Source organism: Neoarius graeffei, chromosome 17 (assembly GCF_027579695.1).
Source record: "Neoarius graeffei isolate fNeoGra1 chromosome 17, fNeoGra1.pri, whole genome shotgun sequence".
In the NCBI taxonomy this organism is placed as follows: domain Eukaryota; kingdom Metazoa; phylum Chordata; class Actinopteri; order Siluriformes; family Ariidae; genus Neoarius; species Neoarius graeffei.
In genome coordinates this window covers 49,803,886-49,816,816 of record NC_083585.1, presented here as the reverse complement: position 1 = coordinate 49,816,816, position 12,931 = coordinate 49,803,886, and the positions used below count along the sequence as shown (strand labels likewise).

At 39.4% G+C, this 12,931-nt stretch overlaps 1 protein-coding gene across 1 annotated transcript; it reads left to right on the top strand.

Annotated features, from left to right (window-relative positions):
* Positions 1-909: 909 nt before the first annotated feature.
* LOC132864319 (uncharacterized) lies at positions 910-5,742 on the top strand. The gene is made up of 6 exons (XM_060897696.1): positions 910-931; positions 1,128-1,255; positions 1,433-1,644; positions 1,747-2,005; positions 3,293-4,381; positions 4,968-5,742. The coding sequence occupies exons 3-6, from the start codon at positions 1,576-1,578 to the stop codon at positions 5,189-5,191; spliced, it is 1,641 nt and encodes a 546-aa protein (XP_060753679.1). The 5' UTR covers positions 910-931; positions 1,128-1,255; positions 1,433-1,575; the 3' UTR covers positions 5,192-5,742.
* The last annotated feature ends 7,189 nt before the right edge of the window (positions 5,743-12,931 follow it).

Here is a 12,931-nt window from a genome sequence, read left to right as displayed (position 1 = left end):
CATGTTTTAAATGTTAATAATAATAATAATAATGAATAGTAGGCGGCACGGTGGTGTAGTGGTTAGCGCTGTCGCCTCACAGCAAGAAGGTCCTGGGTTTGACCCCCGGGGCCGGCGAGGGCCTTTCTGTGTGGAGTTTGCATGTTCTCCCCGTGTCCGCGTGGGTTTCCTCCGGGTGCTCCAGTTTCCCCCACAGTCTAAAGACATGCAGGTTAGGTTAACTGGTGACTCTAAATTGACCGTAGGTGTGAGTGTGAATGGTTGTCTGTGTCTATGTGTCAGCCCTGTGATGACCTGGTGACTTGTCCAGGGTGTACCCTGCCTTTCGCCCGTAGTCAGCTGGGATAGGCTCCAGCTTGCCTGCGACCCTGTAGAAGGATAAAGCGGCTAGAGATAATGAGATGAGATAATGAATAGTAATATTTAATGCTTCGATTGCACAAATTCTTACGTATAGCACCTTTAAACACACAAAAGTGAATATGAATTACAGTTTATTTTCTTTCTCTGATTTGTGAGCCTACTTGTCCATTGGGCAAACAAACAAATCCCAAACACTAAATCTGCTCGTGCCAGATGCCTAAGCAAATGATTTGTCCACTCCTGACTTGGCAAAGAATTTTTGCCAGATGTTTTACTTTTTATAAAAATTTTTTAGTCACTGTTGATTGGTGATCTTATGTGACTAGTTCATAAACAGCTGAAACTGTGGAATTGTAAAACTTGTAAATTGTGACATTTTTGCATGCAGGACTCTGGATGTTAGAACCAATAACCTAACATTGGGAGGTGTAAAGTCCATTGATGTAATTTTGCTGAGGCCTTTTCAAGTGAGAACACATAACTTTGTTGGATGTGTGAGAAATATGAAATTGAATGATGTTTTGCTTGACACTTCAAAGGCTCTGGCATCTCACAAGATACTTGAGATGTAAGTTTTATTGACATACATAAACTGAATTTATATATATATATATATATATATATATATATATATATATATATATATATATATGTGTGTGTGTGTGTGTGTATATGTGTGTGTGCGTGTGTGTGTGTGTGTGTCTGAAGACTATTTCAGGAATATACACTATAATATGATGAATTTTTCTTTGTGTATATTATAGTTGTCCACGGGCAGATGTAGCTCCTTGCAGCAGCAGTAAATGTCTGAATGGAGGAGTTTGTCAGGATCTCTGGTCCCATCACTACTGCCAGTGTGCTGAGAATTTCACTGGACCTAACTGTGATACCAGTAATACATTTTTGTTTGTTTGTTTGTTTGTTTTTCCCATTTCCTTCCACTTATTTTAATCATTTGTATTATATTTGATTATTTTATTAGATGAAATGCCAAGATCAACATTGAACATACAAATAAAATTCAACTGACTAGCTAGTTTTGAATAGCTAATATCAATTTCCCCAATAGATGTCAATGAGGATCATGGATTATTTCTCAGTGAGGGGACATATGTTGAATTTGTTGTCAAGGAAAGCTACATTAGAAACCAGTTGCTTCAAGCCTTTCTGAATGAAAAAGCAATTGAAGGGTTTGTAAATTTTGAGATCAAAATGAGGACAACCAAAAAGGATAGTGTTTTCATTTTTTGTCAAAGTAAAACAGTGCACCTCAAACTTATGGTAAGCAATTTGTCTTGGTACAACATAGCATGTGAAATTTTAACAAAAAAGAAGCATACACATGGTAACATTTAATCTCTTTATTTTTTTTAACCTATTCAGATACTTGATGGGAAACCTCTGTACAAGTTCACACATTTAATGTTGGGACACCAATGGGAGCTTGGTGTGGACAGTAGTGTTTCGGATGGACAATGGCATGTCTTTCTCTTGCGCAGACATGGACCAAACATCATTTTACTCCTGGATGACCAGCTTGTTTGGAATATCAGCCATAGCATCATTAACCAAACTGTGGTTTTCATAGAGATGATCACTCTGGGGTCAGCAGCATCTGGTGATTCAAGAGATCGAGATTTAGGTCAGTAACATCTATTGATATTGTATAATACTATGACTCAAACAAAGTTATTTCTCATTCCAAAGTGGTGTGAAGCACTGATGTAGAACAATGAAAAAAAAGGAAAAATGGATACCAGTAGCATATTCATTAGAAGACATGTTGTACAACTCTGGATGATATGAGATGGCAATAATCAATCTCTACATAGTGTCCATTGTTGCAAGCAATCTTCTTGTCATTTCAGATGTCCCACCCTGATAAGAACCTTCCTGCTTTGATTAGCCAAAATGCCTGAAATGTTCCTAGGACACACTAAACTGACATTGATGAGCATTGCATTATGCTGAGAAAGTTGAATCAAGTTCAGCTTGAACCAGTGCTTTTCTCATATGTCACTAGCATAACATTAGCAGTATCACCTGTTCCACTGTCGAACCACAGCAAACAGAAGAAAATCTGCTGCTTTTGCCAGTACACTCCTGCAGGTCAGGAATATGGATCCCTTACGGAAATCTGGATGCTAGATTTAGATCCTTAAGGAGGAAAAAAAACCCCTCCCTGACACAATGTGAGGAAACCTTCAATGGAATGGCTGACACTGGATCGTGATTATAAACCATTAGTCTTCTTCAACTGTAATACTATAAAGGCATACAGTACAATACTATGTGTTGAAAGTATGTTTGGTATGAGCAAAGTGTGTACTGGGATGAGCACAGTGCAGTCTTTATGATTACAACAGCAGTTCTTACATAGTTACAAGTCTACAATATCCAGGTGAGATTAGCTACTGGGCGGCATGGTAGTGTAGTGGTTAGCGCTGTCGCCTCACAGCAAGAAGGTCCTGGGTTCGAGCCCCGGGGCCGGCGAGGGCCTTTCTGTGTGGAGTTTGCATGTTCTCCCCGTGTCCGCGTGGGTTTCCTCCGGGTGCTCCGGTTTCCCCCACAGTCCAAAGACATGCAGGTTAGGTTAACTGGTGACTCTAAATTGACCGTAGGTGTGAATGTGAATGGTTGTCTGTGTCTATGTGTCAGCCCTGTGATGACCTGCCGACTTGTCCAGGGTGTACCCCGCCTTTCGCCCGTAGTCAGCTGGGATAGGCTCCAGCTTGCCTGCGACCCTGTAGAAGGATAAAGCGGCTAGAGATAATGAGATGAGATGAGATGAGATTAGCTACTGAAGCAAGGGTGAGACTTGGGTATAATTTTTTTTTATGAAGTAGTAGAGTAACAGGTTAGATTATGAAAATACTGTAGTTGTCTTCAAATGTTTTGCATGCTTATTCTTTTACCTTCCTGTCTTCAGATTTTGTAGGGTGTGTGGACTACCTCAAACTGAATGGACATATCTTACCCTTCAGTGGACACAATGAGATAGTAGAAGTGAAACCCAGTCCTTCACTCTTCCAGAATGACTGTGTGTCTGCAGACCACTGCGTCCTCTCGCCTTGTATAAGTAACAATGACTGTATTTCATCTTCTTCAGAAAATGGCTGGTGTATCTGTTTACAGAATGTCTCTTCTTCACTGTGTGGGCCATGCTCATCTCCTACTGAGTACAATGAAGATTGTCTTCAAACCCAGAAACGTCCCCCTTTATGGATTATTGCTATTTTGTTTCCTATAACTCTCATACTACTAATCTTAAGCCTCTGTTTTTTCCTGAAGAGACGTGGGAAACGTTGGCACATCAAACCCAAAAGTCAACCCTGTGTTGCAGCACCAACAAAACAGCATGGCATAGATAATGTGGCATTCAATCTAGACAATGGTCATGGTGTCCAAAACATTTCCCATGAGAACAGCAAGAAACCAGATCTGATAGTTGCAGGGGACATGATGCAGCGAGTTGAGAGCTTCAACAATAGCCACCTAACAGGGTTTGGAGGAAGTGAGCTGGAGTACTATGAAATTGAAAGTACATACACAACATCTTGCTCTATCAAGCCCCTGGAAATAAACACAGATAGTTATGATAGGTTAGGCCTGATTGAGAGTTTGGGAGTAGATGCTACTCCACAAACACAAAACTCGCAAGTTTCTCCATCAATATGTGAACGAAAAACAAAGATGGATCCTCGTACCTCTCCTGAAACCTCAGCTATTAGACATGACATACCATATACTATGGGAGTTTGTGGTAAAGTGGATGATAGGTGCAAAAACCATCAAGCCTACCTCCTTTCCAAGCTTACCCCTGAACTAACAGATCCCCCTCGTTTCCTCTCAGTAGATGAGGTTAAAATACTAAGCATTCCACTAGGTCACACCAAAATAGGAGAGAGCTCATCAGAAAGTGATAGCCAAAGCACCTTCACTTGCTCAGAATATGACTGTGAGAGAGAACTCAGCTTTATCAGGGCACAAAACAAGACCCATGAACATGTGAATGAAGGTACGTACCACAGAACAAATTTTATTTTCTTCTTCTTCTTTTGTTAAAGAGTGGGCATAAAAGGGAAATATTGATCTCATTATTGTTTACAATTATTTGAACAGAGCTATTATAGAACAATTTTAGGCAGGTTGATTTTCCATCTTATCATCAGCAAAACCCAGTGTTGCCAATTTAGCAACCTTAGCATAAGATTTGGTGAAATTTTAGACCACTTTTGATGAGACTTCAGTGACTGTCCTGCACTTGATATGGCTCTCCAGCTAACATCACAGCTGCTGGTTATACAAGTCGAGGGAGCAGGCACCAGTGTGTAAATCTGGCTGAGTTGTGCTTCCATAAGTAAATGTTCAAACCAAACCAACCAAGTAGATGTTCAAACCAACCAGTTACTCCCTGAGACAAGACAACTTTTAGCAACTTTTTATGAATGCATTAGCTACTTTCTACTGAAAAGAGGTCAACACTGGTATATCCACCTAGGTATATCCACCTATTTAGAAAGTGTACATTTCTGTCTTCAACTTTTTTTTCTGTTCTTCTATTTATTTGGACTGCTACCCCACTTTTTCCCTCTATGTTACAGACTGGTCAAGAGGACAGCTCTTACTGGCTGTTCCATCACCCTTCAGAGACATCCAGACTCCTTCAGATCGACCTGCCTCTGGGAACTTTCAGCAATGGGAGCGCCTCCTTGACCTAGGAGTCCACTTTAATACCTACTCAGATGTTTTTGAGGACATAGCAAGCCTCCCTGTCACTCAAAAACATGATTGTGATGTTCACAGTGATGAAGAACATATTATTTGAAAACATTACAGTAACTCTCAGCCTTTTTTATGCATACAGATGCTCATAAAGGTCAATATTACGCTCTACATATTCTTTATGGCAATGAGCTCTTTTCCTTTTGCTTGGAAGTTGAGGGTGTCATATAGTACATTATTCCCTAAGGTGTGAATGTACTTTTATATACAGTACTGTAACTGAACAGAGTCACCATGAAAACACCTTTCCATTTGTTAAAGTGTGTTTTCTGTACCCTGAATTAAAATGCACTGGTTCCATAGTTTCTATAACAAGTCAGCATTTGGAAACAGCACTCCAGAATGATACTCCAGTAGAGTTTATCTGCAAGTTTTGACATGCAATATAATTTTATTCAGTGGCACGGTGGTGTAGTGGTTAGCACTGTCACCTCACAGCAAGAAGGGTCTGGGTTCAAGCCCAGTGGCCAATTTCTGTGTGGAGTTTGCATATTCTCCCCGTGTCTGTGTGGGTTTCCTCCGGGCGCTCCGGTTTCCCCCACAGTCCAAAGACATGCAGGTTAGGTTAATTGGTGGCTCTAAATTGACCGTAGGTGTGAGTGTGAGTATGAATGGTTGTTTGTCTCTATGTGTCAGCTCTGCGATGACCTGGTGACTTGTCCAGGGTGTACCCCGCCTCTCACCCATAGCTAACTGGGATAGGCTCCAGCTTGCCCGCAACCCTGCACAGGATAAGCGGTTATGGATAATGAATGGATGGATAATTTTATTCCTAATAGGTCCATTTCTTATTTCTACCAATAATACACTTTTTTACATCTCTACTTTAAGAAATCCATGATACATTTTACCAATGCAATATAGAAACACTGCTGTGTAGACTACTTTCTATCCTTGCTCCAGCAGTCTTGCAGCAAACACTGTATTGTTTAATGAGCTAGCTTAATGAATGTGGTGGTAAAACCTTGTCCATAACCTTGCTAGCTAAGTATGATCTCCTCTCACAGTAAATGTCATGCTTTTATTAAGCTGATAGGTAGCTACGTGTCATAGCAAAATGAACATAAACCTCATCAATTTAGATTGCAGTCAGAGATTGATAAAGCAAAGAGGTGATGATAAGGCTCATGCTTAAAGAAAAGCAAGTGACTTTTACCTCAGGTGATGAGTCAAAGGCTGAAGTGGATGATGCTGATAATCAATGTGAGAATTAATTTCCAATTTCAAACTCAATTCTCTAAAAAAAATCAGTAAAGTTGTTTTTCTAAAAGTACATTCCTATAAATGTAGAAGTAGGAAAGTGAATGAAATATTTACTTGTAGTTAAGTTATGTGCAAAAGAGGAAACGTTTCAGTTCAGGAAAATCTGTATTTTTCAGAACAATATATTATCAAAATTTGATAATGTGAAGAGTTTTCTCAGGCTGTCACACATAAGAACAAAATATACACACTATCCTGCAGTTCATGAAGTTACCACATGAGGTTGCTATTCAAAGGGGGGAAAAAGACTCCGTCATGTTATCCAAGTTATTCCTGGGCTGACCACATGATGCTGCTAATATGACTCACAACATATACAAATAGCTCAAGTGCCCTGTGACTGTAATCTATATTGAAACTATTATGTCTGGGGTTCCCATGCTTTTTGGGCAAATAACCTCAAATGGATATTATGAATTTTATGATGATTGTGACCCCATTGATTACCCTACTTTTTTTTAAAAAAATTCCAGATTTATATTTTGGACTACTGTCACATATGAACATTTTTATTATGTCACGATGATAAGTCTATCCTCAGTCACTAAAAACCAAAAATGTTTGTCTTTCTGATTACACGGACTTACCAGTCCAGTGGGATTGGTGAAGTTGCGCTTCTTAATATTTATTAACTTTTCAAAAGTCAGAAGGTTTGTAGGAAATGGTTTATGCCTTACTCCTACACTGTCAGAAGTAGGGGTACAGCAGGAGTCCATTTCTGTCCCCCAAGATACAGTCGATACTAATGTACCCCTAGGAGTCATTATTGGACCTCAAGGTAACTACATGTACTGTTTTAGAGCCAAAAAAGGTACATATTTCAAATTAATCAGAATTGTAACCATTTCTAACTGTGTGTTTTTTGTATGTATATGTGTATATCCATCACGGGCGATTGCTCTAAGACAACGAGGGAGGCTCAGCCTCCTCTAAAAATGACGAACATCGTGTAGGATGAATTGCGCTAGGCTTGTTATAGCCGACCTTATAACATTGCTATTTCAGATCCAGAATCATAGAAATATATGTGCTCAACCCAACTACAGTGCGAAATCATTCCGTTATAACTTTCCCCGGTTCGCCTAATGTGTGCGTGAGTTTTTCCCCCTCGTGACAGCGCGATGCAGCCCAGCCTCAGTGGACTGGGAGCTATGTGCTTGTCAATCTCAAAATGCAAGACGATTATTGGACAAATACTGCGAAAATGCCCGCCCACGGAGTCTCACGGACTCCCAGCCTCAATGGACTTCAACGGCATTTGGGAGCTATGCGCTTTTCAATCTCAAAATGCAAGACGGTTATTGGACAAATACTGCAAAAATGCCCGCCTACGGACTCCGAGCCTCACATGGGAGGGACATGGCAGTTTCCGCGAGGAGACTGGTGATTGGTGAAAGCGGCCGGATATTTTCTTTGATTGAAAGCTCTTTTCAACTATAGACAGGCAGCACAGTGTTGCCAGATTGGGCGGTTTTAAGTGCATTTTGGCGGGTTTTGAACATATTTTGGGCTGGATAACGTCAGCAGTATCTGGCAACATCAGTTCAGTCCCATGCGGATTCGCGAGTGCTGTGGTGTATTGTAAGAGATCGGCTTACATTTCAATTTCATTCATTACATATGGTTTCTACCAGCTTTTTTAGTTTGTATATATTTTCATTGTAAATAAAGTGTAAATATAGTGTTGTCAAGTTTGCTATCTTAGTTCCAGAAATTTAGTTTGAGTGACTGAACTTGAACTTGAGGGGGCTAGTCAGCTATCAAGAAAGCTGCGCACGGATGCCAAGCATTACTGATTTAATTTTGGCGAAGCCATTGGCCAGTCTTCCTTTCGAGGAAAAAATTAAAATTAAAGAGCAGGGTAGACCAACGCCTCAAATTGACTTGGTGAAAAAGGTAGGGAATAATACTCGTTCCTTTCAGCTCTCCTGGTACGAGAAAGTGAATTGGCTAACAGCAAGTGACCCACATCGACAACAGTAAATAGGCTACTTTAGTAATATGTCATGGATGGACCAAAAATATAGAATCTATTTAAAATGTTTATGCTGAGTATATTATATTGGAATATATGTTTTTCTGGATATGAATTAAACACAGCTACAATTTGGAAAACATTTTTAAACAAAAACACAGCCGAGGTCAATTTTTAAACAACATGCCACAATTTTAAAATATAAAATGTTAAAATATACCCCCCCAACACCACCATCATCATGTATATTGGACAGTAGGCTAATGGGCCAAAAGAACCTGTTATTTCACAGTTTGTGACCCTGCCAACAATCAGCCAGATCAGAGGCAAGAGTATGGGCAAAATTGATGTGTTTTTTCTTTTACAATCTGGAAATATCGTAACTGACCAGCCTCCCCTGTTTGAAAGACTACCAGCTGCCACTGATATCCATCCATCATCCATAACCTCTTATCCTGTGCAGGGTTGGGGGCAAGCTGGAGCCTGTCCCAGCTGACTATGGGCAAGAGGCAGGGTACACCCTGGATAAGTCGCCAGATCATCACAGGGTTGACACATAGAGACAAACAACTATTCACACTCACATTCACACCTACACTCAATTTAGAGCCACCAATTAGTCTAACCTGCATGCCTTTGGACTGTGGGGGAAACCAGAGCACCCAGAGACACGGGGAGAACATGCAAACTCCACACAGAAAGGCTCCTGTTGGCCACTGAGCTCGAACCCAGGACCTTCTTGCTGTGAGGCAACAGTGCTAACCACTACACCACCATGCTGCCCTGTATATGTGTATATGCATATATGGATGCCATGGAGTGGCATTAGAGTGACCATTTATTCTATTGCGCCACTTGGGAACCAAGAACTCAGAAATACCTGAGAAATTATTTTAGCTCAATTATTTTAGCATTTAATGTATTTTATTACCCTTGCCTTTTTGTGCAAAGCTTTGGGTAATTTTCTACACTTGTTTGATTATTTGCACTGCAAAATTGGAATTGCAGACACACCAAATGTCCCAAATAAAAGAGAATGAGATCCCAAATGATATTTTTAGCTAAATATCTTCTGTAGGCATTACTATGTTACTATATTGGGATGTTGCACTTCCCATACCAGATACTGATAAATTTTTGCTGTACTGAGTCACTGGATGAAATGGAGAAAACAGTAAGCTTTTTTCCCCCTCCAAAAAGGTCCTCGAATTATATACATAATGTGGAATGATCTCCTAAAGTTAGTAGCCTGCAGTAATTAGTAAACTAGTATATAGGTTATTTTCTAGCCACTTGATTAATGGTAGTGGACACAGTGTGCAGTGAAGAATATATTGTTAAAATGACAGATTACAAATTTGCTGGCCATGAGAATGCACAATTCTCCTAAAGTCAGAGTACCTGTTCTTTCAAAGAACAACTTACTTGTAAGGTCATTATTATTATTATTATTATTATTATTATTATTATTATTATTAATAACAACAACAACAATAATAATAATAATAATAATAATAATAATAATAATTCAATTAATGGATATTTATTTTTATTACATTTCATGCAAATCCAAATGTAATTTGCTGCAACTGTTTAAATTAAAGTAAAATGTTTTTGATAAATATTGACCCTCCATTTATTTTTTTTTATAGATATAGCAAAAAAAAAAAAATCCTAGGTCAAGCTTACAATAGTAGGTTTTGCACATTATGAAAACTGTCATAAATATGAGTTGGGGTGTAAAATGTTTAGTTTTTGCAGTAAGCCACAGAATCAAGAGGAAAAAAAGTTTCACAGTAAACCTTATTTTACAAGAAATATACTTGTTTCTATGTGCGTAAACATGAATAGTAACCCCTAGTGATTTATTTGAGTGAGACTGCATCAGCTACTTGCAGATCTATAGAGGGAGGTACCATGCAAGATTGGTATAGATGGCTCAATGATAAATCTGTCTTTTAGATGCATTATGTAATGATTGATTGGCTTGTGGAGCCCATATTATTTATAAATCTACAGGTGTTGGTCATATAATTAGAATATCATGAAAAAGTTGATTTATTTCAGTAATTCCATTCAAAAAGTGAAACTTGTATATTATATTCATTCATTACACACAGACTGATATATTTCAAGTGTTTATTTCTTTTAATGTTGATGATTATAACTGACAACTAATGAAAATCCCAAATTCAGTATCCCAGAAAATTAGAATATTACTTAAGACCAATACAAAAAAAGGATTTTTAGAAATGTTGGCCAGCTGAAAAGTATGAACATGAAAAGTATGAGCATGTACAGCACTCAATACTTAGTTGGGGCTCCTTTTGCCTGAATTACTGCAGCAATGCGGCGTGGCATGGAGTCGATTAGTCTGTGGCACTACTCAGATGTTATGAGAGCCCAGGTTGCTCTGATAGTGGCCTTCAGCTCTTCTGCGTTGTTGGGTCTGGCGTATCGCATCTTCCTCTTCACAATACCCCATAGATTTTCTATGGGGTTAAGGTCAGGCGAGTTTGCTGGACAATTAAGAACAGGGATACCATGGTCCTTAAACCAGGTACTGGTAGCTTTGGCACTGTGTGCAGGTGCCAAGTCCTGTTGGAAAATGAAATCTGCATCTCCATAAAGTTGGTCAGCAGCAGGAAGCATGAAGTGCTCTAAAACTTCCTGGTAGACGGCTGCGTTGACCTTGGACCTCAGAAAACACAGTGGACCAACACCAGCAGATGACATGGCACCCCAAACCATCACTGACTGTGGAAACTTTACACTGGACTTCAAGCAATGTGGATTCTGTGCCTCTCCTCTCTTCCTCCAGACTCTGGGACCTTGATTTCCAAAGGAAATGCAAAATTTACTTTCATCAGAGAACATAACTTTGGACCACTCAGCAGCAGTTCAGTCCTTTTTGTCTTTAGCCCAGGCGAGACGCTTCTGACGCTGTCTCTTGTTCAAGAGTGGCTTGACACAAGGAATGCGACAGCTGAAACCCATGTCTTGCATACGTCTGTGCATGGTGGTTCTTGAAGCACTGACTCCAGCTGCAGTCCACTCTTTGTGAATCTCCCCCACATTTTTGAATGGGTTTTGTTTCACAATCCTCTCCAGGGTGCGGTTATCCCTATTGCTTGTTCACTTTTTTCTACCACATCTTTTCCTTCCCTTCACCTCTCTATTAATGTGCTTGGACACAGCTCTGTGAACAGCCAGCCTCTTTAGCAATGACCTTTTGTGTCTTGCTCTCCTTGTGCAAGGTGTCAATGGTCGTCTTTTGGACAACTGTCAAGTCAGCAGTCTTCCCCATGATTGTGTAGCCTACAGAACTAGACTGAGAGACCATTTACTGTAAAGGCCTTTGCAGGCATTTTGAGTTAATTAGCTGATTAGAGTGTGGCACAAGGTGTCTTCAATATTGAACCTTTTCACAATATTCTAATTTTCTGAGATACTGAATTTGGGGTTTTCATTAGTTGTCAGTTATAATCATCAAAATTAAAAGAAATAAACACTTGAAATATATCAGTCTATGTGTGATGAATGAATATAATATACAAGTTTCACTTTTTGAATGGAATTACTGAAATAAATCAACTTTTTCATGATATTCTAATTATATGACCAGCACCTGTAAATATGTTTGTGATAATTATTGAGGTTCAGAGTTTGCGAAGTAATGAGACACTAAATCTGTGAAGATATGGAAAAGAAATCCTACTTTGCAAAAGTTTTGCATAGTAGGTAAATTTGTGTGGGCAGAGCTAACTGGAATAAAAGACAATTTTTTTCTGATGTAAGGAAACAAAGCATGGGGGAAAAAATCACGTTTCACTGTCGGCCTTATTTTACAAGAGATATGCTTACTTTTAAGCAATTACTATCTTTTTGAGGAACCAACCATTCAACAATACTTCAATCCACTTCCAGATTCGCAGAGATACATTATACCAAATTTACATGACATTACAGGTATTTAGCAGATGCTCTTTATCCAGAGTGATGTACAACATACCCAGAGCAGTTGGGGGTTAGGTGCCTTGCTCAAAGGCATTTCAGCCATTCCTGTTGGTCCAGGGAACCAAACAGCAACCTTTTGGTCCCAAAGCTGCTTTTCTGACCATTAGGCCATGGCTTCCCTACCATTTAAACTTAGGGGTCCTGAGAAACAGTTTTCTGAAGAGTGGGGTCTGACCACACCCAAACTTTGCACACTCTTCAGAAACATACTTCCTGATTTGCATGAATTAGTACAATGAGTTATGAATTACAGCTATTTGAGCAAATTGAGTCAAGCTTAATTTTAAGCTCTGGCCCACAAGAATTTACTGGCATGTGGTAGCCATGTTGTTTCCAAATCTCAAGATTTTTTTTTCTTCAGAATTTTTGAAGTGTATACGGTACCCTCCTGAATAGTTTGACCCCAATGTTGTGAAGATAGCACAGAAATCCTCGGACCCATTCTCAAAAGCAGGTTTTGCATACAATAAAACATTTCACTATCATGCCACCATTAGGACGATCAGACTCATCTGTAGCCTAAATAAC